The sequence below is a fragment of the Takifugu flavidus genome, chromosome 13 (assembly GCF_003711565.1).
Source record: "Takifugu flavidus isolate HTHZ2018 chromosome 13, ASM371156v2, whole genome shotgun sequence".
Classification (NCBI taxonomy): Eukaryota; Metazoa; Chordata; class Actinopteri; order Tetraodontiformes; family Tetraodontidae; genus Takifugu; species Takifugu flavidus.
In genome coordinates, this window is record NC_079532.1 from 3,887,916 (window position 1) to 3,910,039 (window position 22,124).

At 42.4% G+C, this 22,124-nt stretch overlaps 4 protein-coding genes and 2 non-coding genes across 9 annotated transcripts in view; 4 read left to right on the plus strand and 2 right to left on the minus strand.

The window, feature by feature from the left end:
- The first annotated feature begins 175 nt into the window (after nucleotides 1–175).
- Nucleotides 176–2,406, plus strand: zgc:112052 (protein C19orf12 homolog). The gene is made up of 4 exons (XM_057051930.1): nucleotides 176–314; nucleotides 928–1,041; nucleotides 1,515–1,675; nucleotides 1,831–2,406. The coding sequence occupies exons 3-4, from the start codon at nucleotides 1,516–1,518 to the stop codon at nucleotides 2,094–2,096; spliced, it is 426 nt and encodes a 141-aa protein (XP_056907910.1). The 5' UTR covers nucleotides 176–314; nucleotides 928–1,041; nucleotide 1,515; the 3' UTR covers nucleotides 2,097–2,406.
- On the plus strand, nucleotides 501–572 carry trnap-agg (transfer RNA proline (anticodon AGG)). Its single transcript has one exon. It is a non-coding gene; the product is annotated as a tRNA-Pro (tRNA).
- A 593-nt stretch (nucleotides 2,407–2,999) lies between the features above and the next one.
- LOC130536203 (cytochrome b-c1 complex subunit Rieske, mitochondrial-like) lies at nucleotides 3,000–4,613 on the minus strand. 3 transcript variants are annotated; one of them, XM_057051928.1, is made up of 2 exons: nucleotides 4,423–4,613; nucleotides 3,000–3,733 (listed from the first exon to the last, which is right to left on the minus strand). In XM_057051928.1, exons 1-2 carry the CDS (start codon nucleotides 4,516–4,518, stop codon nucleotides 3,116–3,118), a joined length of 714 nt encoding a protein of 237 aa, XP_056907908.1. In that variant the 5' UTR covers nucleotides 4,519–4,613; the 3' UTR covers nucleotides 3,000–3,115. The 3 variants fall into 3 exon arrangements, with proteins under 3 accessions (XP_056907908.1, XP_056907909.1, XP_056907907.1); XM_057051929.1 differs by having other exon boundaries at nucleotides 3,000–3,717; nucleotides 4,407–4,612; XM_057051927.1 differs by having other exon boundaries at nucleotides 3,000–3,720; nucleotides 4,407–4,608.
- Nucleotides 4,614–4,839: 226 nt separating this feature from the next.
- Nucleotides 4,840–8,920, plus strand: rxylt1 (ribitol xylosyltransferase 1). The gene is made up of 6 exons (XM_057051918.1): nucleotides 4,840–5,049; nucleotides 5,191–5,373; nucleotides 5,578–5,680; nucleotides 6,318–6,632; nucleotides 6,747–6,917; nucleotides 7,925–8,920. Exons 1-6 carry the CDS (start codon nucleotides 4,911–4,913, stop codon nucleotides 8,325–8,327), a joined length of 1,314 nt encoding a protein of 437 aa, XP_056907898.1. The 5' UTR covers nucleotides 4,840–4,910; the 3' UTR covers nucleotides 8,328–8,920.
- On the minus strand, nucleotides 7,671–7,742 carry trnap-agg (transfer RNA proline (anticodon AGG)). Its single transcript has one exon. It is a non-coding gene; the product is annotated as a tRNA-Pro (tRNA).
- A 1,342-nt stretch (nucleotides 8,921–10,262) lies between the features above and the next one.
- The window catches only part of srgap1a (SLIT-ROBO Rho GTPase activating protein 1a), a 47,229-nt gene continuing 35,367 nt past the window's right edge, over nucleotides 10,263–22,124 (plus strand). The window contains exon 1 of one of the 2 annotated variants that reach the window (XM_057051900.1): nucleotides 10,263–10,916. In XM_057051900.1, coding sequence (XP_056907880.1) covers nucleotides 10,853–10,916 — 64 coding nt within the window. In that variant the 5' untranslated portion in view covers nucleotides 10,263–10,852. The remainder of the gene's footprint in view (nucleotides 10,917–22,124) is intronic. The other variant, XM_057051901.1, reaches the window with a different exon arrangement.

Consider the following 22,124-nt stretch of genomic DNA (forward strand, 5'->3'; position numbering starts at 1 on the left):
TGTTGTGCTCTAATTGGAAGAGAGCAGGTGAGAGGGATTTGTCATTAAGCAGGATCAGATACGCAGTAATAAGTCATGACCCTAATATCTACATCGCGCCGAGAGCTGTCCTGTTCCATGCTTTTATTTTAATGATAACACGTTTTATTTACGATTTTTCCGGAGAATGAAGCCAACTGGACGTAGCCGGATTTCCTAGTGCACCCTGGGTAAATGTGAAGAGTGCCCAAACGTAAACAATCGTCATATTATAATGAATTACTTGCTAATCTCTCATCTACAGCAGCGCAAACGTTGGAGTCAAACAGTTAATGGTGATTATGTCCCCTATAGCTATCATTGTGTCTGACGTCCTCATTTTGTAGATGGAAAGAGGTGAAACAAATGGACTCAACGCTCTGTTAATCAATACTACTGGGAACCTTCATGTAGTCGCGCATGATCTTCATATATATTGATACATAACTCTGTTGCTCGTTTAATATTTCGCGTTCGTAATCGGCTCGTTGGTCTAGGGGTATGATTCTCGCTTAGGGTGCGAGAGGTCCCGGGTTCAAATCCCGGACGAGCCCTCTTTTAAGTTGGTGTATGTATATTATTACAAATATACGATATATGGCGACGCATTTTCTAAGTTTGAGGTCAATATTCAGATAATAGCTAAAATGACGACAAATCCTGGCTGAAGTGTGCCATGACTATAGCAGAACAGTATATTTATAGGTTTCTATGATTTGCAATTATATCTTAAAATTTCCTTAAATACAATCCCGTGATCTTTGTGATCTAATCTGTAGCAATCTATAGAAATCGATTACTGAAGAAGCTGTGCACGCAAACCACGGTTCTATGTTATATTTTTAAAACGTTGAAAATCAGATTGTTCCCGAATGTCCCTGAACGCATCTCGTGTTTTGCTACCATCAGCCATTGCGACCGAAGCCGACTGGAGCTCAAAAATCGAAAGTCACCGGCAGAAGCTAAGTCTTTGACGACTCCTCAGCTGCAGTTCATCTTGATCATCGATGAGGACATCATAAAGTAAGTTAACAGCTGTTTTGTAGAACAGCGGGGTTTGTTTCTTCTAGAAATGGCAGAACGTTGAGATATCTTTGATAACATGATACCTGTGCTGTCTTCTACTGATGTAAGCGGTGGTAAATTAGTTGTATGTTGGAATCGTGAAGCTTTAACTATTTCTGACTGGAAAAAGCTTTTTTTTTAATGTGAAAGTGAATTTAGACACAAAGAAGCAAGCTGTGGTTCTGTGGTTGTTTGACGACTTAGGGCCTCCTTGAAAACATTTTATACTTTCGTTATGCACACATGAATCAACCATGATGACATGGTCTAAACTGGGGTATGTCTAGTCTCGATTTTAAAAATCTCACGATAAGGTCTAGTCAGAAAGAACAAGGCCTTGTATTTGTTGTCTGTTTCTTTTATTTTTGAATATTTGTGTTAAGTGTGTCAACCTCTTTCATCGTTTCTAACATTACATGTTCTATACGCAGAATGGCCCATCGGCTTAATGACGTCATGCAACTATGTTGTGAGCTGTCTGCTAATCATCAGATCCGGGCCACTGTCAAGGGTTCGTCCAAGGGAGCAGCAACAGCAGGGGGACTGGCCTTCGCCGGGGGGCTCGTTGGTGGTCCTCTTGGTATTGCAGTTGGTCAGTGGAAATATACAAAACAAACCCATCTTTTTCCATTATTGGTGATTCAAATTTCATTTGATCTATAGTGTTTTTCCCAATCAAAATCAAACACATCTGGCTTACCATTTTGTGGACTTTATTTCACAAGTTGGAATCTTCCTCCCCTGTAGGTGGTGCTGTTGGAGGCCTCTTGGGTTGTTGGCTGACCAGTGGACAATTCAAACCGCTGCCTCAGGTGTTAATGGAGCTCAGTCCTCAGCAAAAGCAGAAGCTCTATGATGATATGATGGCCATCCTTGGAGACATCCAGTGGATAGATTTGATGCAATTGACTGCTTTAGTTATGACCAATGGCCCACTGAAGCAGCGGCTCATAGGTGCCCTTCTAGGATATGTCACCAAGGAGCTCCAGGCAGAGGTACAATATGTGGATTAGTTTCCATTTAACTGGGACTATGGAATTTTAAGAATGGAAACTGTTTATTTTCTAATAACAAACAATAGAATGATGATGTGAACCTCTGGGGAACAATCACCCAGTGTAGAGTGTGAAGAATTTTTTATCATATATGTAGTGCAAATATATCATTACCTACACGATCAACTCTTAATTGTATCTCACTTGTTTTCACATAATGTACCCCATCCTGTGAAAATGTAAACAAATGAAACATTCCTACACCGTTAGGAATGGTATTTAAAAAAAGGTTTTTAAAAAATAATTAAAAGAAAAAACACATCTTGCAGTCCTTGTGTGGACATATGATTTGTAATTTAGGGAACTATTAGAAATTTTCTTGAGCTTTAAATTGGTGCTAAACTTGAAATAAATAAACACATTTTTATATCGTAACAGCTATCTACAAATTGCTTGATATGTGTAGGTAAAGTTCCAAAAGTCAGACTGTTGCAATTAGTTTGTAAATAAAGAGCGAATGAAGCCTCTGGCTAGGCCTGAATGTCTGATTTGTTTTCTCAAGATATAAGTTGACAATCGAAACCCATTTCTCAGAAATCACGTGAACTGTCTCCAAGTGCAGAACAAGCAGCAGGAAGTCTCTTTATGGAACTGAGACCATCTTAAAGGTCATTATCTGCAGAAATTAAATTGGGAGTATTTTCAGATGACATCTCCCAATATCATATAGCAAACACCTGCTAAAATCATTCATTATGTTTACAGAACCCAGAGCCCCACAGTAGAGCTCCTGAACACAAAAAGGCCCAACAGATGCCAATAGTGAGCTTTCGGCAAACTGACGGGTCAGAAAGATTCTACGCATTCATGGGGCTTCATCACAATATGAGATGCTTCTTGTAAAATTAAGTGATGCAAATACACAGAAGGAATTACTTTTATTTATTGGGAAATATACATTTTCTTACACCTCCAAACGCCTAGCTCGAAGCCATCTACAAACAGATGGGAGAGAATCTGAGGTACAGCTCTAGGAGTTAGCCCACAATAACGGTATCATCATCAGGGAATTCATAAAAGGGGACCTCCAGGTTAAGAGGAGCAGGGCCCTTTCTTATTCTTCCCGAAGCATCGTAGTGGGAGCCATGACAAGGACAGTAGTAGCCTCCATAATCTCCAGCATTCGCAATTGGCACACAACCCAGATGGGTGCACACACCGAGTACAATGACCCAGCGTGGGTTAAGTACTCTATCCTTGTCGTGCTGAGGATCACGAAGCTCCCCAAGATTCACGGCCTCTTCTGCGGCAATTTCTTTATCTGTACGATGGCGCACAAACAGGGGCTTTCCTCTCCATTTGAAGGTCATATTTTTGCCTTCTGGGATGTCACCGAGCTTGATTTCAATCTTCGACAAGGCCAAGACATCTGCTGAAGCACTCATAGAGGAAACAAACTGGGTGACCACTGTCTTGGCTGCATAGACTCCAACCACAGTGGTGGCACCTGTAAGGAGGTAAGAGAATGCCCTTCTCCCATCACTGCTGTCTTTAGATGACTTGTTGGCATCGATGACCTCAGGGCGGCGGTAATCAGAAAAGTCAGGGAGCTTGATGTCTGTATGGGCAAGACGGAGTCCTCCTGGAGCCAGAAGGTCACACATAATTCAGTATTAAACACAAAACTAAAGATACAAACAAAAATAAAGCAGGGGTACACTGGTAAACTACCAGTGGTACTGGACAGGTACTGGGCTCATTCACATCCTCACATCATTGTGTATCTTTATTAGTTCCTAATCAGTTTTCTGTGTCCATTTTCTACATCCAGGACTGTATTTACATGAACAATGACAAAGTTTTACCAGTTTTGGTCTCTATACAAAGTAGGCCACACATTTCGTGTTATTTTGACAGCCGAGACCATTAGCATAGAGGTGTACTGGTAAAATGCTATCACTGAACAAATACCTATATACATTTCATGTAGTGTAGAAGAAGTAATCATATTTAAGTTACAGGAACAAATAACAACACATTTTAAAATCCAATAGCTGCCTTGATACAAGATATAAAAACCGCATATGAGACCATTGACCAACAATTACAATACCAATTACAATGCTACCTCTGCCAAGTGCTAATAAGTCAACTATTTATGTCGTCGGTCATTACTGATATGATAAGCCAATGGACAGGTCAGTCGTTGTTTATATTCTTATCCGCAGTAAAAATCTTTTTCAAATTTCATAGTTACGTCACGTAGAGGAATATTACCGTACTTGGTTAGCAACGCTAACATGCTAGCTAGACTGTCCTTAGTCTTACCAACAACAGACGTCAGCTCCTTAATTCCAGGGAGCACCACATTTTTAGTTGTACCCTTTGTTGCTCGCAAAGAGGGGGACAAGGTCCCGCAGCGACCAACTAAGGCCAACATTTGTCCGAAAATAAGACTCTTCTACCCCCAACGATGGGGACGACCTTGCAATCGTAAGTCTGAAGTGTAACTCTATAATTTCCTCTGCTACACACATGCCCCTCAGCACCAAAGTTCCGGGTTGGAGTCCGTGAAATGGTTCCCATATTTTTTCTTACAAATTAAATTCCTTCCAAAATCTTTAACTCATTCCTTGGAGTATATATACACTTACTTTCAAGAGGTTGTTAATTATTTTAATAAAAGAAACAAAAAATCAGGCGGCTTAGTAATTTGGCACAGGCGTTCTTCTTAGTTACCTGTATGTAAGGGTCCTTATGATGTAAACAAGGGTCCTTTTGTAGAATAGGGAGGAGGGTTAAACAATGGTAACGTGAGAAAAGGACAGGAAAATGAAAATACCCAAAAGAAAATTGTTTCTTCTAGTTATTTTTGCATATGTGGCATTTTCGCTCTATGCTGCATACAGTGTCTTCTTTAGCACTAAAGTAATCTCTCGCGTTCACAGAGTGGTGAAAAAGGAAAGCTCGGGTAATTCAATTTAGCAGGGGCGTTATCTAGCATGTACAATAGATGAGATAAATCAAAAAATTGTGTATTAGCAGCTAAAGCTATTTTTTTTTTACTTATGTGAAATGTATTAAACGCAAATTGGTAACTGCATTTTTGCAGGGGGTGTCAGAGATGGCGGCGTTGCTCCATTTCTGACAGATGAATGGAATCCGTGGGAGGATGAGCAGGTGGTGTACAACTCCGCGTTGAACAAAAGGAGAGAATCCTTCAAACAGCACATGAGTCGAATTAACAACAAACCAAAAAATCACAAGGTGCAAATCTGGGGAAAAGCTGCCATAGGTGAGTTATTATGTGGTATTTGGATCTAAAATAACAGTATTGCCAAATTGATTCATTGATAGTTTGTAATATGATTTAGTTTTGAAACATGCAGTTAGCATTACTTCTATATTATTACTATTTAGAGTTTGAATGTATAGATGCCTTGCAAACACTTGATGAATCTAAACACCGAAATGGCATTTGACCATTTTTCCCCCTTAGGACTTTATCTTTGGGAACATATTTTGGAAGGACCCCTTAATCCTACTGAAAAGGTTGCACAATGGAGAGAGGGAGAACTGCAGTCAGGAAAAATTGATTTCAGGTAACAATTTCAGGAAAGTCTGAAGTCGGATTCAACACATGTTCTGTTTTGTTAAATGCAACAGATCAGAATCAGAATCAGATTTATTGCCATTGTTCATGTAATACACAGTATTACACAAGCTAGGAATTTGTCTTGGTGTGACGCTGCGACATTCAACATAAAGAAGACAACACTAGAATAAGATAAATAAAATAAGACATATATACAGTATATATATAAATAGTAAGAAATAGTGCAGGTCAATGCAGGAGTAATGTAATGTTCGTGAGTCCGACTGGCTGCTGTACATGGTGCTTAAGTGATAAGTCACTTGGTGTTCAGCAGCCTGATGGCAGAGGGGAAGAAGCTGTTCATGTAGCGGGAGGTTTTGGTCCGAATGGACCGTAGTCTCCTGCCTGAGGGGAGGGGGGAAAACAGTCCGTGACCAGGGTGGGAAGGTTCGGCCGTGATCCGACCTGCACACCTCCAGGTCCTGGAGATATACAGGTCCTGGATGGATGGAAGCCTGCAGCCGATCACTTTCTCGGCAGCGCGCACGACGCGCTGCAGCCTCAGTCTGTCACAGCCTCAGATACTTTACATTAAAAAAAATCCAAGGCATTAACTTATTGTTATTTGTCTTTTCTATTTTCAGTTTCTACACAGGTCCAGCTGTGGTTCAGGGTCATGTCCCTCTGAATATGAACAGTCTGGTTGTGGTCCTGAACGGCCGCGAGCAGCAAAAGATCTCCTACTCTACACGGTGGCTTGAACATGTCCAAACTATGGTACAGTCGAACACTGTGTCACATGTGGCCGTGGTCCTACTGGGCAGTGAGCAATGCAACAATAACTGGATCAGCCCATACTTAAAGAGAAATGGTGGCTTTGTGGAGTTGCTGTTTCTGGTGTACGACAGCCCCTGGGTCAATGACAAGGATGTCTTCCAGTGGCCTCTTGGTGTTGCTACGTATGCTTTTTCTAATTTTTCTTAATTATTGTTTTTATAAATGCACTGTACTCAAAATTTTTTATAAACTAACATATAAAGGTATTTTCCTCTCTTTTGTCCAATGTTTTGCAGGTACAGGCAATTCCCAATGATTAGACCCAATCCACAACTCATCACCTCTACCAGACCATATCTCTGTAATTTCTTAGGGACCGTTTACAAAAATTCCTCCCGAGAAACTCTCATGCAGGTTTTACAACAGTCTGGCCTGGACAAGGAATGCATCACTGCTGCCAGGGAGAAGTAAGTCCGTAATCACATGCTTGGTTATAATGACAATAAAATAACTATTCTCACATGATTGGGTGTTTTTTTATTTAGGTAGGATGCTGCAGCCATTTTAAGTTCTGAAAACCAAGAATCTTTTTAAAGTAAAAAAAATATATATATCATTTGCAAATAAAAATTATCATTTGCAAAATGAAAATGAACAGACTCACCTCTCAAGAGTCAGGCCAGGTTGACGGGTTTTGGTTTGGATCATTTTTTGTAGCCTGGCATATTTTCTTATCTAAATTTTTCTAATCTATACAGATTTTTTTTGGCATTATTGAACATCTCTAATTGACATCTTTCAAAAATGGAATTAAGCGCTATGAAACATACTTTTTTAATGTCAAATGTTACAAAGATGATTTCTGAAGAGGAACAGCTTTTTATGGTTATTCTGGTCTCATTAATTGATTGCAGTTGTCTGCTGTTTAGCATTTTATATTAGTTTGAATGATTTGAATAATTCTTCAGCCTGACTGTTACATTTGGACTTAATGTCTAAGATGTAAGTTTAAATGTTTGTTATCAGATTCACATTATCAAGTCGGGTTTTTTTTCAAAACACTGACTACTACACTTTTTAATGTGTTGATTATATCCCATTAAATCTACTATTTACAGCTAATACCTAAAACTCGTGGAACATTAATCTCTATCTGAATTTTTGTGTTACTTATTTTTTCACCTTTACGTTTGTTTATTTAGTAAGTTTATCGCAAAAGAGGGCTCGTCCGGGATTTGAACCCGGGACCTCTCGCACCCTAAGCGAGAATCATACCCCTAGACCAACGAGCCACGCTCAATAACGCGGACCCAGTCTGAACAGCACCCTCTAGCGGCCTCTTCTTAAAGCGCTGCTGTATCCTTGGAGGACAAATCTATAGAATTGATTCAAAATAATTGAATCAGTTGGCTAGTCAGTCACCCTTGCTATGTATAGATTGTGCATTCCATCATCTCTTTCCCTACCATTTCAGGTGGCTCCCCCAGGAGACGGCAGACACACTGAAGCGCTATCAGACAGCTTTGGCCCAGAGCGAGCTCACACTCTGCCCAGTCGGCATCAACACAGAATGCTACCGCATCTACGAGGCCTGCTCTTATGGCTCTGTGCCCGTTGTTGAAGACGTTATGACACCCGGGACGTGTGCGACCGGGCCCAGTTCTCCACTACGTCTGCTCAAAGCCGCAGGAGCACCCTTCATCTTCATCAATGACTGGAAAGAGCTACCAGCCATTTTAGAGAGAGAGAGGGGGTTAAACCAGGAGCAGAGGGTGGACCGAAGGAGAAGGCTGCTGGAGTGGTACGCCAGCTTCCGTCAGCAGATGAAGGAGCGGTTCACTGAAGTCATTGAGGAGATGGTCTTCAAAAGTGGCTGATCAAGGTGTTCTTTTCAACACATAAATGGGTAAACATTAGATATTATGATCATTTTTTTTCTAGTTTGTGGAGATGTGTCTTACTACTGTGCTGATCTTGATGATGCTGTGAGCGTAATATTTATAAACCATTGACATATGTGGTAAAGTAATATAGCTGCCAGTAGAAATTTTACTATATGTTTATCCTCAATGTTTACATAGATGAATGTCAATATATAAAAAAAAAAAAAATTAATATAAGCTTTGCCTTTACATTTTAAAGTCCTCATATTTCAAAATTAACTCACCCAAAGTTGAGTTTTTCTATTTAAATAAATACAGTTGATCTATAAAGCAAGTCTGAAACAAAACCCTACCCATAATTTAACAACGTGTGTAAAAGATCAAAAGTCCGAGACGGTGTTTTTGGCCTTGTTGGTACTGCAAGCTTTTGTATTGTGAGCGTCAGTTTAAAATTAATAGTTTAGCATGTGTTTTTTATGATCAAAACGTGAAGCCTTTATTCTTTTTATATTTACTAAAGCCCTGTGCTGCATGGATTTTTGTTTTTGTAACTGAAGTGCAATAAAAATAAATGTACTTAATCGAAAGGCGGAGGTGCTTGCAGTGCGTTAATGTCGCCAGAAGATAGCGCTGTGGGCTCAGCAATAATTGACGAAACCTATAAGATTATGGCAACTGAGGTAATAAGTATTTCTTTGAAGAAATCAGCCATTGAATAGCTAAAAATATGTCCTTAGGTTGTCATGAAATGTCGAGATTTCCGTTTTGCTTCTGCAGTCCAACATTAAAAGTCTCGTGAGAGGGTCAAAGAGGCACGAAAAATGACATCCATAGTCCAGCACCAGCATCTTGCGTCTCAATTTTATCTAGAAAAATGGTGTAACACCAAGTATCAGCTTTGTGGAAAAGGTAATTTAACAACTTTTTTTTTTTTTTTAATCAAGTAGATATTAAACAGTGCACTATAAAACAGTTCCCACTGTCGATGCATGAAGAACCATTTGTGGCTTGCAAAGACAACATCCTCTGAATTCTAATTCATGGTGCTCTTTTATAGAAAACCCTCTGGAGTCTTAATTTCCCAGAAATGGCAGAACTACCTCTTAAAGTCAAAATTGCAATTTGAAAATTTGATAGAACCTGGGGGAAGTTCAGTTTGCAATCAAGGACTGCACACATCAAGCATAAACTGAACTGAGTCTGCATTAACTCTGTATTTGTATCATTAAACCACATTATTCTCTACAGTACTATGATTGCTATGTCACTACTGGTATCTGCACTGTGTATTGCTGCCCTTGTTGCTCTGTAGATTCTGGGTGTAAACTATTATGTGCTGTTGCTAGGCGCTTTAATCCAGGGCCATTGTACCTCTATTCTCTCAAGAGAAGATGTTTCACCTCTCAACCGAAAGCCTTTCTCAGCTCTGATAAAATGGCACTACCTAACGATGCTACCAACAATAACTCAACAAGGGCTTTCATGAAGCTTGTTAGGTCTAATTCGCTGGCAACTGATAACTGATACCAAGAGTAAGTTCGACTTTGTTACAGCAACAAGGAAAAAATAAACTTGTTAAGATGTTTTAATGGAGCTGTTTGAAAGCTAAGGCCTGGGACTGGAGAAAGGGTCTTGAAATGAATGCGTGGGGTAGAATAAATACCTGCTGAAGTAACAACATGCGCTCCTTTTTCCTTGTAATGTGTGATTATAGGAAGATAAACGATTTGGGCTTTTGAATGAGCAATCCCATCTAAACGGATGGGAGGCGTTTGCGTAAAGTTATAAACCAAATGAACTAAATGCACTGCACATTTGACCCCCCCCCCCAAAAAAAAAAGAGTCGGGAGTGTCGTGCGCCTGGTGTCCGCTCTCTGTCCTACGTGTACGCAGCTCCCTCCCTCCGCTCTTCCCCGCTGGCTCCCCCGCTGCTGCCTGCTGCAGTCGGCCTGCCCAGTCTGCCTCGGAGCCTGCTGGGAGTTGGAGGGGGAAGAAGCCATCGAGGGAGAGTAGCCAGGGAGACCAGTGCGTGCGTGCGTGCGTATTTGTGCGTGTCAGAGAGCGAGCGAGAGAGGGAGTCCCGAACTGGAAACCAAAGGACACGCGCGCCCACACGCGCGCTCCCGGTTTCCACAGACTTTTACTCACTCCGGACGAGTTGTCGGCCACCGTAAAGAGCGCGGAAAGCCGCCATACGCACGCGGAAAGTTGCGCAGTTTTTTTTTTTTTCTTCGGTGGTGGTTGGTGCCGTGTCGCGGCGCGCGCTGCCCCGCGGAGGATTGACTGGCCGGAACAGGACCGTGGTTCCCCCCGCAGCACAGCGCTCATCCGGAGGGGCCATGAAGAATTAAAGGCTGCGCTTTCTTTCTTCAACTCAGATACTTTATTCCTGTTCTCCCGTCTCCCCTTTCTCGTCCGGACTGGGATGCGGCGGCAGCTTTAGGATACCGCTAAAATTTCTTCCCCCCCCCCCCACTGTGAGAAGTTTATAACGAGGTTGGGAGACGAGAAGGCAGAAAATGTCCACGCCGAGGTTTAAAAAGGATAAAGAAATCATCGCGGAGTACGAGAGCCAAGTAAAAGGTGAGGGGGGAGAGTTTACAGATGTGTTTTTCGAGGATTATCACCAACTGGGCGGCAGGCTAACGTTGGGGTCCATCACAACCTGGGTATGATTTTTAAAAAGTTAGCAAATCCTGAACCCTTCCCCCGGTGTAGATTACAACCACGTCTCTGTATAGAATTACAATATTAGTGCACATTGGGCTTATGGAATTACTTGCAGATCAATGGCTGTTACATTTTTATCTATGGGGTTTCGCGGTCTGGTGGTGAACGAGACCAGCAGACTCACCTAAAAGCTAACGTGTAGTCTCCTATATGTCGGTTTAATTTATTCTTTTACAGTTCAGCCGTGATACTGGGGTTCCCTCGCTACACCAGAGCCAGAATCCTCCCTCCCCTCCAACTGAAATGTTAGATCTTGAAAATCCACCTGAATTCTGGAGCAGCACAAGTCGAGGCAGCACACCTGCTTGTTGCTCAGGGGCACTTCAGAAGAGCGGTGCCTCACTTGTGGTTTTCCTTATCGGTTTCCCCGTTTAAACCTACAAGCCCACACGCTCACTCCACAACTCAGAAGTGCATTTTGCTGGGACCGAGGTGAGGCTAAGACACCTTCGCGGTGCAAGCCAAACTCGCCTGGTCTCACCCTGCGCGTGCAGAACAGAGGCAGATTATTCCCGGACAGAGCAGTATATGAAAGAGCCAGTTGCTGCTCTGGGGTAACCATGGGGATTTGGCCCCCGGCCAACCAGCTGAAATACCACCTATTCACAGCCCTGTATCCAACCTCAAATCCAGAGAATGGGGGGAGGTTACCAGGGGTCGATGGGTCTTTTTTTTTGAGGGGGGGTATAGAACTCAGTGCTGCTTGAGGAATTACAAGATTGCATGAGGTTGGGCACAAGCCCTGTTTGTAAGGAATGTTCGCCAGCACTCTTTTCCCTCCCTACGAGAATGACTAAGGGCTTTCAGCCTTTAATAGAGGATGATGCACGGTCATTGGGGACACGGAACGAGAGATGACGAAGCCTCCCATTTGTCATGCGCGAGCCGGCAGGGAAATATCAACAACCTGATGCTGCTGAGCGTAGCTGCTGGGAGACAGGACCACCAGAGGCCCAGTAAATCACCATTAATACGTCTCCTTAAGGATGCTTTGTTCGGATTTTTTTTGGCGTCATACCCAAGCTTGTAATCCAGTGTAAATGCTTCTCTGAGCGTATTTCAAATACTTTACTAACACGTTCCTGTGTTTGATTAAGTGGGATTATTTTTGAGGGTAAATGAGAGATAAATAATGAGGCAATCTTCACTCGAGTATTATTCTTTTCTGCTCAAAAGCGGCTCCTGTTTGCAGGGATAATGGGGCGACCACATCTGCAGCGAGCGGAGGCACATTTTGGTGAACAGGCATTGATTACTGAAGGAGCAGAGGAACAAGCAGCTCAGTAAACAGCAGAACTGATGCGTTATGCTTTGGCCACTTGAAAAGTTCTCACGACTATATTATATAACACCTGTCTGGTGTCTTGTGTTCTGACTGCTTTCACGCCCACGTAGCTGCTATTTCAGACATCCATAAGTTATATATTTCTTAATTCAAAGACAGTCGCCTAAACAACATCGGCGATGGCACCGGGTCATTCCCGCAGACCGTCTGTGAGAACTGAGGCTGCAGTTCTGAAGACACTTATTCATTCAGCTCACATTTGCTCTTAATTTACCCTCCAACAGCCTTTTTTAATGCAAGGATGAGATGAAAATGGATTCCATTGTGGTAATTCAGGGAAATGAGCCATCTGTTGCTCCATCGGGGTTTATCTCTCTCTAATTGATTAAAGCATAATTACCTAAAGGAGGTTTTGAAAAATCGAGATTTGTGCCCTTTGAAGTGCTCGACATTCGCTGCCCATTTAGTGAATTTCAAACACAGCAAGGAAGGTGGCCCACAGAATAACAACACTGCTGTGTGTGTGTGTGTCTTCTGCCCAAAGTGTTAGTGTCATGTTAGGGTGTGGCCAGCTGCTCATAACTTGGCGGGGGCTCGAATGGCAGACTCTCTTGCTCCTCTGTCGGGGGTCTTCCACCAGGTCATCGTAAAGGCTGCCCCTTGTGACCCGCCTTCATGGCTGTTAGAAACCAGAGCCCTGCCCTTCCGCATACTCAATGAAACTGCCGGCTCTGTTTATGTGCAGAGAGATTAAAGGCAGGAAGTTTGCAAGGTCTTGGTTGTCTTAAATGAATAAGAATTGCCATGTGGTTTAAGCCATTTGTCTGTTTGTAAGGGTACATTTGGGGAATTGATTTAATCTCTTTAGTAGTAAATATATAATTATTGTCTTTTAAATGCAAATGTGTACACACTGACAATATGGTTCCTGGAAATTCAAGTACCGGTATGCTGACGTGAATTAAATCAGACACATCTAATTGGAAAATCTGTTCCTATTGTGACACCTTTCCTTTTTTTTAAATTTGTCGGTGTTATAAACTGTGGGTTTGGGAGTGGGTTTGAGGCCAGCTGCCATTATAACCTGACCTCCTGTGACAGTCAAATACCGTCCTGTTAACACCATGCCGGAGACCCATGATGTAGTGTGCCTCGTGGCATGTGAAGCCGCCCAGAACTCTGCTGAGTAAATATGAAACATGAGAAGGGCTGAATGTGTACATCTATTCCAATGTAAACTCTCCTATACGTACCTGACTATATGAGCCAAGGTGTCTTCATATGAAAGTGGTGCTATGATATCAGTACAGTGTTGGCATTGATATTTATCCATCTTCTTACAGGTATATCAGATAAAAACTCCAATATCATCACTTGCAAATGGGACTATTGCCTTTGTGACGGCCCTCTCAGGGGTGTTAATGTAGGTTAAAGCTGACGGAATCACACCCTGGAGCACTTTTTCACAACCTCACACATCCAGCTACACACCTGCCATCTGTTTTTTCAATCCTTCCCCAGCCTTAACTGTGTGTTTATTCAACCCAGTGGTATAGCACAGGGCATGCGACTTGTGTTTAGAGCAGTCATTTTGATTCATACATAGGCAGAAAAACATTATTGAAGGTATTGTTGGTGTTTGACCCTGTTTAGTTAACATTTAGCTCTGTTTTATTAGCTATCACCAGAAAAGAAAGTAAAACAACCTCTACAATTATATTGAGAGTTGTCCGAGGATTTGACGAGATCCCGGTAACTTTCCAGACATCTTTGATTCTTTTTAGCCACTGTGGTGGCCGAGCACATGGATGGAAAGGAAGACGGACGCAGTTTGACCATCGAGTCGTGGTGCTGTCTGCCACACAGTAAGACAGGATTAGTGAGAAGGAGACTGGGGGAGGGGACAGAATGGTACGAGGTCAGCGTAGGAATAAGTGAAGGCGGAGGTTAGAGGAGCTCTGCCTCACTGGACTTGTTTTAATCTGCGGCTCTGTGTGTGTTCAACCAATTCATTTCCAAACGTAAGCCGTTTATGTATTTAGCAGCAGCGAAAGCCTCGCAAGATGATCGCAAACGTTCTCTAAGTGAAATCTCTTGGTTCTTTTCCCCTCCCTGTTTCACTTAAACAATGCAACATCTGCCACTAGAACTTCCTCTTTTCTGTGCAGTCACTCTTCAGAACAGTCTGGTCACAATATGTGGTTTGGTTCCCCTCTAATTAACCCCCCACTAGGAATTGCAGCAGAGCTGTAAAGTGTCCCAAGGTGTCCTTCCACCAAAATCTACCACCAAATAGTACTGACCCTAATTTTTACATCTGCAAGTCTTCTTGAGTAAAACTGAGTTACCTGGTTCAATTTTAGCTTGGGTATATGTAAATTGTTTGAATTCAGACAATGTAAAGGTTTACTTTTTTAATCTTGTGTGTGAGCCTGGACCTGTCTTGTTCTACATGGATGCAGTTTCCCACACTCCTGTTAGCAACCCCCCCCCTCCCCCATGTCTAGTCCTGCCGATTTCAGCCTTTTGTTTTTGCGTTGTGAAAAATACTTACAAGCCAAATATAGAACGCAATCCACCTCAGTGTTCACTTGTGTGTGTGAGATGCCTTAATAGTTTCCCACTGCATCGCCGTAACAATAGGCATTTCTGAGAAGGGTGACGTTTGTTGTGGAAAGGGACCAACCTTATATCAAAAGCGAGCAGAGCAACAGTATGTTCGGCACCTAACGGGTGGTGGAAAAGCAATAAAGGCCCAGCTTTTCTTAAAACAATACTTGAACTATGTCACTGCTTCTGGATGCATTTAGTGTGGATTTATGGAGCTCTGAACATCTGATTTATGTTTGGCTTATGTACAGCTGGCGTCCTTTACTTCTGTCTGTACGAAGGCTATCTGCACGAACGGCAGAGCTCACAAAAATAGCCGCAGAGCAGATTTTGGATCCATCAGTCTGAATTCTAAATCACACTTTCCAACATTAAATATACACACGATGACTTCAGATTAACCTTAAGATTAGAACAGAACGCTGGTGTTAACTGTTCCCTGCGGAAAGAGCAACCTTGTTTCCCATTGCTTACCTTCACTTATCTTTTCCTTCCATTCTTGATTAACAGAGATTTAATTTACTGATCACAGGATCCCTCCCCTTTTTCCCTCTCAACCTTTTGACCCAGTGGAAGCAGGCTTAGCTGACCTGCTAATCAATAGCCAGTGTCCATCCCTGGAGGCACTGCTGCCCTTTTGGACTCCTGCTTTAGGTGAGGCTTAAGGTGGGGTGGGAACAGTGCCATAAAATGGTATTATTAAAGTGGCGGAGACAGCAGCAACATGAGAAATGTCTCCTTTTTGTCTGTGTGCTTGACGGATTAGGGCTTGAACCAAAGAAACTGATTTCTTTAATAAAATGCTGGTGTTCTAAACATCCTGCCATGTCTACATTATTCTGCATGGTGACCTTCCGCACTGAGATTCCCACAATGGTCTTGGTGTGTGTTTAGTCAAGTCTTGGATAGAATTTCCTGTGGTCTCAGTTCTGTATCAGCCTCACAATGAGATGTCTTTGTGGGTTACGGCAGATGGAGGCCTGAGTTGATGATACAGCCTGAGTTGCTGTCTGAACGGCTCTAACCAGGGCCCGCGCGCTCAGGTCTTGACTCCCCCCATACTCCCCCGAGACTGGGAGCTGTTATAATGTTCTCAGTTGGAATGAGTTCAATGATTATCTTTTATTACATTTCCAGACCACATTTTCAGTTTGTGCTGCATTGTTGCAAATATTTTGTTTTGGGAAAATTGAGAAGGGAAGAAAAACAATGGGTTTCTCACAGCCTCATCAAAAACAGTAACAGCAACTTCGGTAGCAACAGAGCGGCACTAGATGCTGTAGCCTGTTAATTGGTCATCAGAGAATTGTCAATTCACATGACAACAACTAGCTTATTGACTAAAGGACACAAGCGGGACTCTACTCCCATTTGTGCTGTTTAGCTGGATTTGCATATATTATCTTTTACTATTGTAATGGCAAATGATGTCACGTGTTTGAATAAGATGGCGAGTTTAACTGTGTAACTCTGGTAAGATGTTGAACTACTTATTACTGCATTACATTTTAGAATCCTGTGACAAGATGAAATCCATTCACCCATTTTAATCAGTGCAGTTAAAAGTCAAAGCAACATTGTTAGTAAGAGGAACAAAGTACAAGAAGGTAGCACCCACAGAACCCGCGAGTGCACTTACTAAAATGGCATTTCAGTAAAATGCTGGTGTTCAGCATGATGTCAAAGATATTAGTGTCTGCAAGACTCAGCCTAATGTATAATGCATTATTAGGAGTGGCATTAGCTGCAAAGCAACGAGTTTATTGAGATCATGTTGGTCTGAAAATAGAATGAGCATGGTGCTGTCCTGGTCTGTCCCTTTTCCCATCACTGTAAGTAGAGCAGTCTAGGTGACACAAATAGTTCCAAGTAAAGTTGTTTTTAAACTGCTGTAGATTGTGGATGGTACAGATAGATATAGATCTGCACATTCTAAAAGGGAATTTGATTTAGAACAGTTGAGGAAAAAACAACAAAACTATCAGGGCTATGTGTGTGCGTGCATATAGTCGCACATTTGGTTACCCTATAACCCATACTGTATCTCTGTTTGATTAATCAGCATGGAGTAAGCTTCCATCTACCCCTGGGGTCCTGTGATATGTCCTGGTTAATGGTCTCTCCAAGTGGTGGGATGCACAGCAACCAGCCTACCTCAACTAATACACAGCATTGGGAGGATACCCGTCAACATAAAATAGTCCTTCACCCTTTCCAACTAAACTCTTAAATCCAACAACTAGCAATGTTTTCTCAATGCAGTTCTACAGTTCTCACCGCGAGAACCTGAACACACGTTGGAAAGCAGCTTTTGTCTCCCAAACCTGTGGGGGACGGGTAAAAGAAAACGCCCCAGCCCTGTGAAGAGAAACAGAATGGTGAAAGCTGATCATCTGTTCTTTTTCTTCCCCTCTCTTTGTCCTTTGCTCGAACACACTGAGCAGCTGCCTTAAGGTTGATCACATTCTCTCCCTGTGATCACTTCTGCTCTCTCACTGATCCATAAGCAGCGGGTGTATCTTTGTGCAGTTGACCCCCACAGGCAAAACTAGCATCTGATTTCGTCTTTCCAGGTTCGTGAACATTGTGTTCATGCGGGAAGGTGACAAGAGCCTTTTAACAGGATAGTTGTGTGGTTTTTTCAGCAAACCTGTCATCTCAGCACCTGAGAATCAACTGGGTACTTTGGACGGTGGGAGAAAATTGTCAGTTAACCACTCCCTGTAGGTAGATTTTACCAGATAACAGTGTGAAACCACTTCCTCTATAGTGGCCTCCTCTGTAATTATCTGGAAATTAGATCATTGCAAAGTCTTCTCTGTATTTTTATATATATTTATGCTAGGGTTATATATATGCTAGGGTTCTGGGCCATGGTAGCTGATCAAGATCTATCGGTGCATGTTTTGTAAGTGCTGTGTGGCCCATCTCTGGACTCAACAGGTCTCTGAACTATTTAAATCAGATCCTTCCCTGTTTAAAAGTCAGATGATAATATAACCATGAGCAACTTTAGGCACAAGTTGACCCACCCTCCTTTGGCTGATGATTAATTCAGAGTCCTTAATTTGCCATAAAAATGCATATGTGCTTTTTTCGTCGAGGCTCTGAAGTATCGGCATAATTCAAGACTGATTTTTGAAGGTGCTTTGAAGTTTCGCTCTCAGCAGAATTTGTGTATTGGTTTCCCTGTGGCTGTGCACGAAGTTCTGAGTTTGTGGGGAATAGCTGAAACCTGTTATTTTATTATTCTGCTGGCGTAATTATTGTAGCTTTTAAAATTAGCAATATGTCAGTAAGCAGTGAATCCATCTTATCTTTAAACTCTGGAAGAGGTTGGTCCCCGCACTGCCCTCAATTGTCTGCCCTAAATCCACTATCCCAGATTTAGCTCACCCATGCATACACCTCATTACTTTAACCTTCAACCTGTCCCTCTTTTAGCCTCCACCCCAATTCCCCTTAATCTCCACACTTGGAGGAGCCTCTTTGTTGACCTTTGGACTGGGTTGAGGTTTTAGCAATGAAACAAATAATTTTTAATAGTCAATGGTTTGGGATTTGCTTTAGTTTGGCTGGAACGGCTGTTCTGGGTCTTGTTATTTCCTCAAGTATTCATTAAAGACAAAACTATCTCTGCTCTCATGTGAAGGTCGTTTGGTTTGTAAAAGAAATCTCCATTGATATTTAAAATCCCAGCATCCGCATGTTCAGTAATCACGCCATTGAATATAAGAATCTTGGTTGGTCGTTGACACAAATAAAATACTTAGCATAACGTTGTCGCTATGTTGACAACTGCAGGTGAACACGGCATCACAGCACGTGTACACGGCTGATTTTCCCTAAACTTCTATCTGCAGTGGTGGGCACAGATTTCATACTTTGCCATTAGCAAGCACACAGATCTAACCCAAATATGGTGCTGCGGCTTAATTAATGTTGTTGGTGAACTAATGCAGAGCTGAGTCTTCATTAACTCAGAAAAACAAAGTGTATTCTGGGATACCTCTTACACTCAGGAATTTAATGAGAGCCCCGTGTTTATCAAGAGTTTACAGATGGCTCTGACATCGGTCGGTCCTTTCTGCCAGTCGGTCTCTAAAGTGAACGTGTTTACACGAGGCTGATGCCGTCTCACAAGAGGATTATTTCAGCTGTCACAACTCTGAGCACCAGGTGGGAAAAGATGAGCTCTTTTCCCTGAAGGGTATGGTTTACACAAGAGTTTCCTGTTTCTAATAGCTTTACTCACTCCCTTTCATAGGCTATATGATAACTTTCATCAAACTGAACATCAATGTTGCATTTATGTAATTACAGTGGAGTCTGAGAGCGATATAGTGAAGCAGATATTTATCAAGATTAACTGTAATAAGGGGGACTGGAAGGCTTCAACTCTGTACTCTGTCAGTTTAGCCAATGAGCTTTTCTCACCTGATATTAGCAAGCCCCCAAGCAATTAATATATCCTAATAGTGGTTTTTTTTAGCACTGTTAGGGAGATTTGTAGATTGATGCATGAACAAAAAAAACTTGTTTGTGCATAGTGCCCCTAAGTACACCAACCTGGCCTGGAGCCATGGTTCCTGGAGTCCCTGCCTGGCCCCATGTTGATGTGTGGGGAGACAGACAAAAGAACCTGCTTTTAAAATAGAGGTGAAGGCAGATGTACAAACATGGTGATGAAAAGACAGGTGGACAGACAGACTGACAGGTGGAAGAGTAAAGCAAGTACAGAGATTATCCATCCAAATAGGAATTATTTACCCAATAAATGCTCATGAGACTCTCTTATTGATCAGGCAGGAAAATGACTTTGGAAAGTTGCTGTGAAATTATTATATTTAAAAAAACTAAATTCCCTATAGATTTTAATGAATGTAGAAGAAACCTGGATTTGAAGGCCACACCCATAGACCAAGGTCTGTCTGAAGGCAGATGGTTGGCGCGCAGAGCATGTGAGATGGGCCAAGATAGCTGGTAGTTCCCCTCCCCCCTGGAAATGCCTGAGCCGTATCGCCTGCGAACCTGCAACATATAATGTGGCCCACACCTGTTTAGGTGTGTGTTACTGTATACGCAGGTGTGTGGGTGCGGGGCCACACTGTGCAAAAATGGAGTCCTTCCATCCTTCACCCCTGGAGAAGGAACTATATCCACAGGGTGCTCCTCCTGAACACCCTCACCACCTCTGGCTACATACCTGCTCTGCCATTCATCAGGTTCATCTCACAGGGTTGTCTTCATTCAAGCCTCTTCCAGTTTGCTTGATTTGCCATTTGTTCACTGCAAGTGGAAGAAGATATTCATCTAGATGAAAGCAGATGTTTTTGCTCTGATGTCCCTTTTAAAGGTATTTATCTTTTCAGCTATCTGACCGCAGCATTTTCACAGTATTGTTACCCCAAACAAACAACCCGACTGTCAAAGCTGTAGGCCTGCCCAGCCAAGCCTTCTGCCTGAGGTTAGCTTTGTTGAGGATGACAGGCTGACTGGCTGCTTTGACATACGAGCTTTATCTGTCCCACTGCTAATATCCCCAAACAAAAGAGAACCAGACCACATACAAGGCAGGGTGTCATTTTCCATTTGGAGAAAACAGTCAAATTAAAGAAGTTTCCCAAAAGCTCAAGACATTTTCAAAGCTGTAAGTTTACATTTGAAGCAACCCTTGTGCTGTAAAGACATCCAGACACAACACCACCAGCAACAACAGTGAGCCGCAGAGCTACGCAGCCTCACGGGGACGTACAAACACCACCATTACCACATAAATCTCAGCCAGTGTGTCCAACTGGACAAACTCACATCAGATCGGTGTCCAGATCAAACAGAACATCTCAATGTTATCCAGCAGCTGAGCAAACAGCTCTGCCTCCAAAGTGCTCTTACTTCTCTCTGCGTTCACCTTCTTCCTCTAATATTTTATCTGGATCCCAATAATGGCTCTCACAGGCCACCATATTGTCAGCAGTGATTGATCTCTTTCCTGCTCTCTGCAGGAAGCCTGTCTGTTTGGGATCTGTCTTAGCAACCAGCCTTTTATGCTGATGTCCTTTTAGGTCTGATTGACAAGGACTTCTACATTGAACGTATTGAAATTTCACTTTAAAGTGTTGAACGGAACTCACAAATGAACGTTGATTACCTAATTTAATGTCTGTCTTGTCGGGGAGCCAATTTACATGGCTAGGTTTATGAAAGTTTACCTTACACTCCATAGTTGGTACCATCCTTGGGAAAAAGTTCTTACATTGCTGATCTAACTTTTACTTCCTGGCTCACGTAGGTTTTGGTGCTACCTTTGGCATCGCTATATGTGGTTTTGGGAGCTGCCAACATGTCAGTGGGATGTAGTAATGGTTCCCTGTTGCAAAGATTACGTGTTTGTGAAAGCAGTAGATTAGATTAGAGAGTTAATTGTGATTGTATAATAAAAATACAATCATAGATATATTTAAAAATGGCAAATAAACATTCAGTGAATTAAAGCACGCAGGAGTCAGTGACACGTTCCAACAATTATGCCCAGATGTTAGACAGAGGGGATGGTAGTATGTTGAACCATGTCTGGCATACCAAGTGTGTGATGAATTTCTTATGGCTCCCACCAACGGAAGAAAGTCATGACACAAGTCCTCCTCGACAAGGACACTGCGTTTACTCACTGACCCCGGCGTTCATTGCTGTGTTTTGCGTGGGAGATTGAGAGAATGAGTCACCCTGGAACAGTCACCCATTCGGGAATTGCCAACATATGTGATACAGTAAAGTGACCAGCTATTCACTTTTACCAGCACTGTTGCTGGTGACATGGCAGACAATTCAAATTTGTCGTCCTACTGGTCCCCAGCAAGTAAATGATAAATCTGTGTTGGTCACAAACATGCAAGTGCTTTCTCCATCTGGACCAGGGCCTGGCATACTGTGGTCTGGTGGAAAAACATTCCATAGCAACCTAGTGGAATAATGCTGGTGTAGAGCTGCTCACCCTGCAGGCCTTTATTTGACTTCCAGCTGCTTCTCATTATTGCTGCAGCAAGAGCTGAAATAGTTTCAGGTTGAGGAAGATGATGAGACTGAGATGGCAAAGAGCGTTTACACTTTACAGTTTCACATATGGGTTTAATTCGTACAGCGTATAATTCTACCACAGCTGTGGT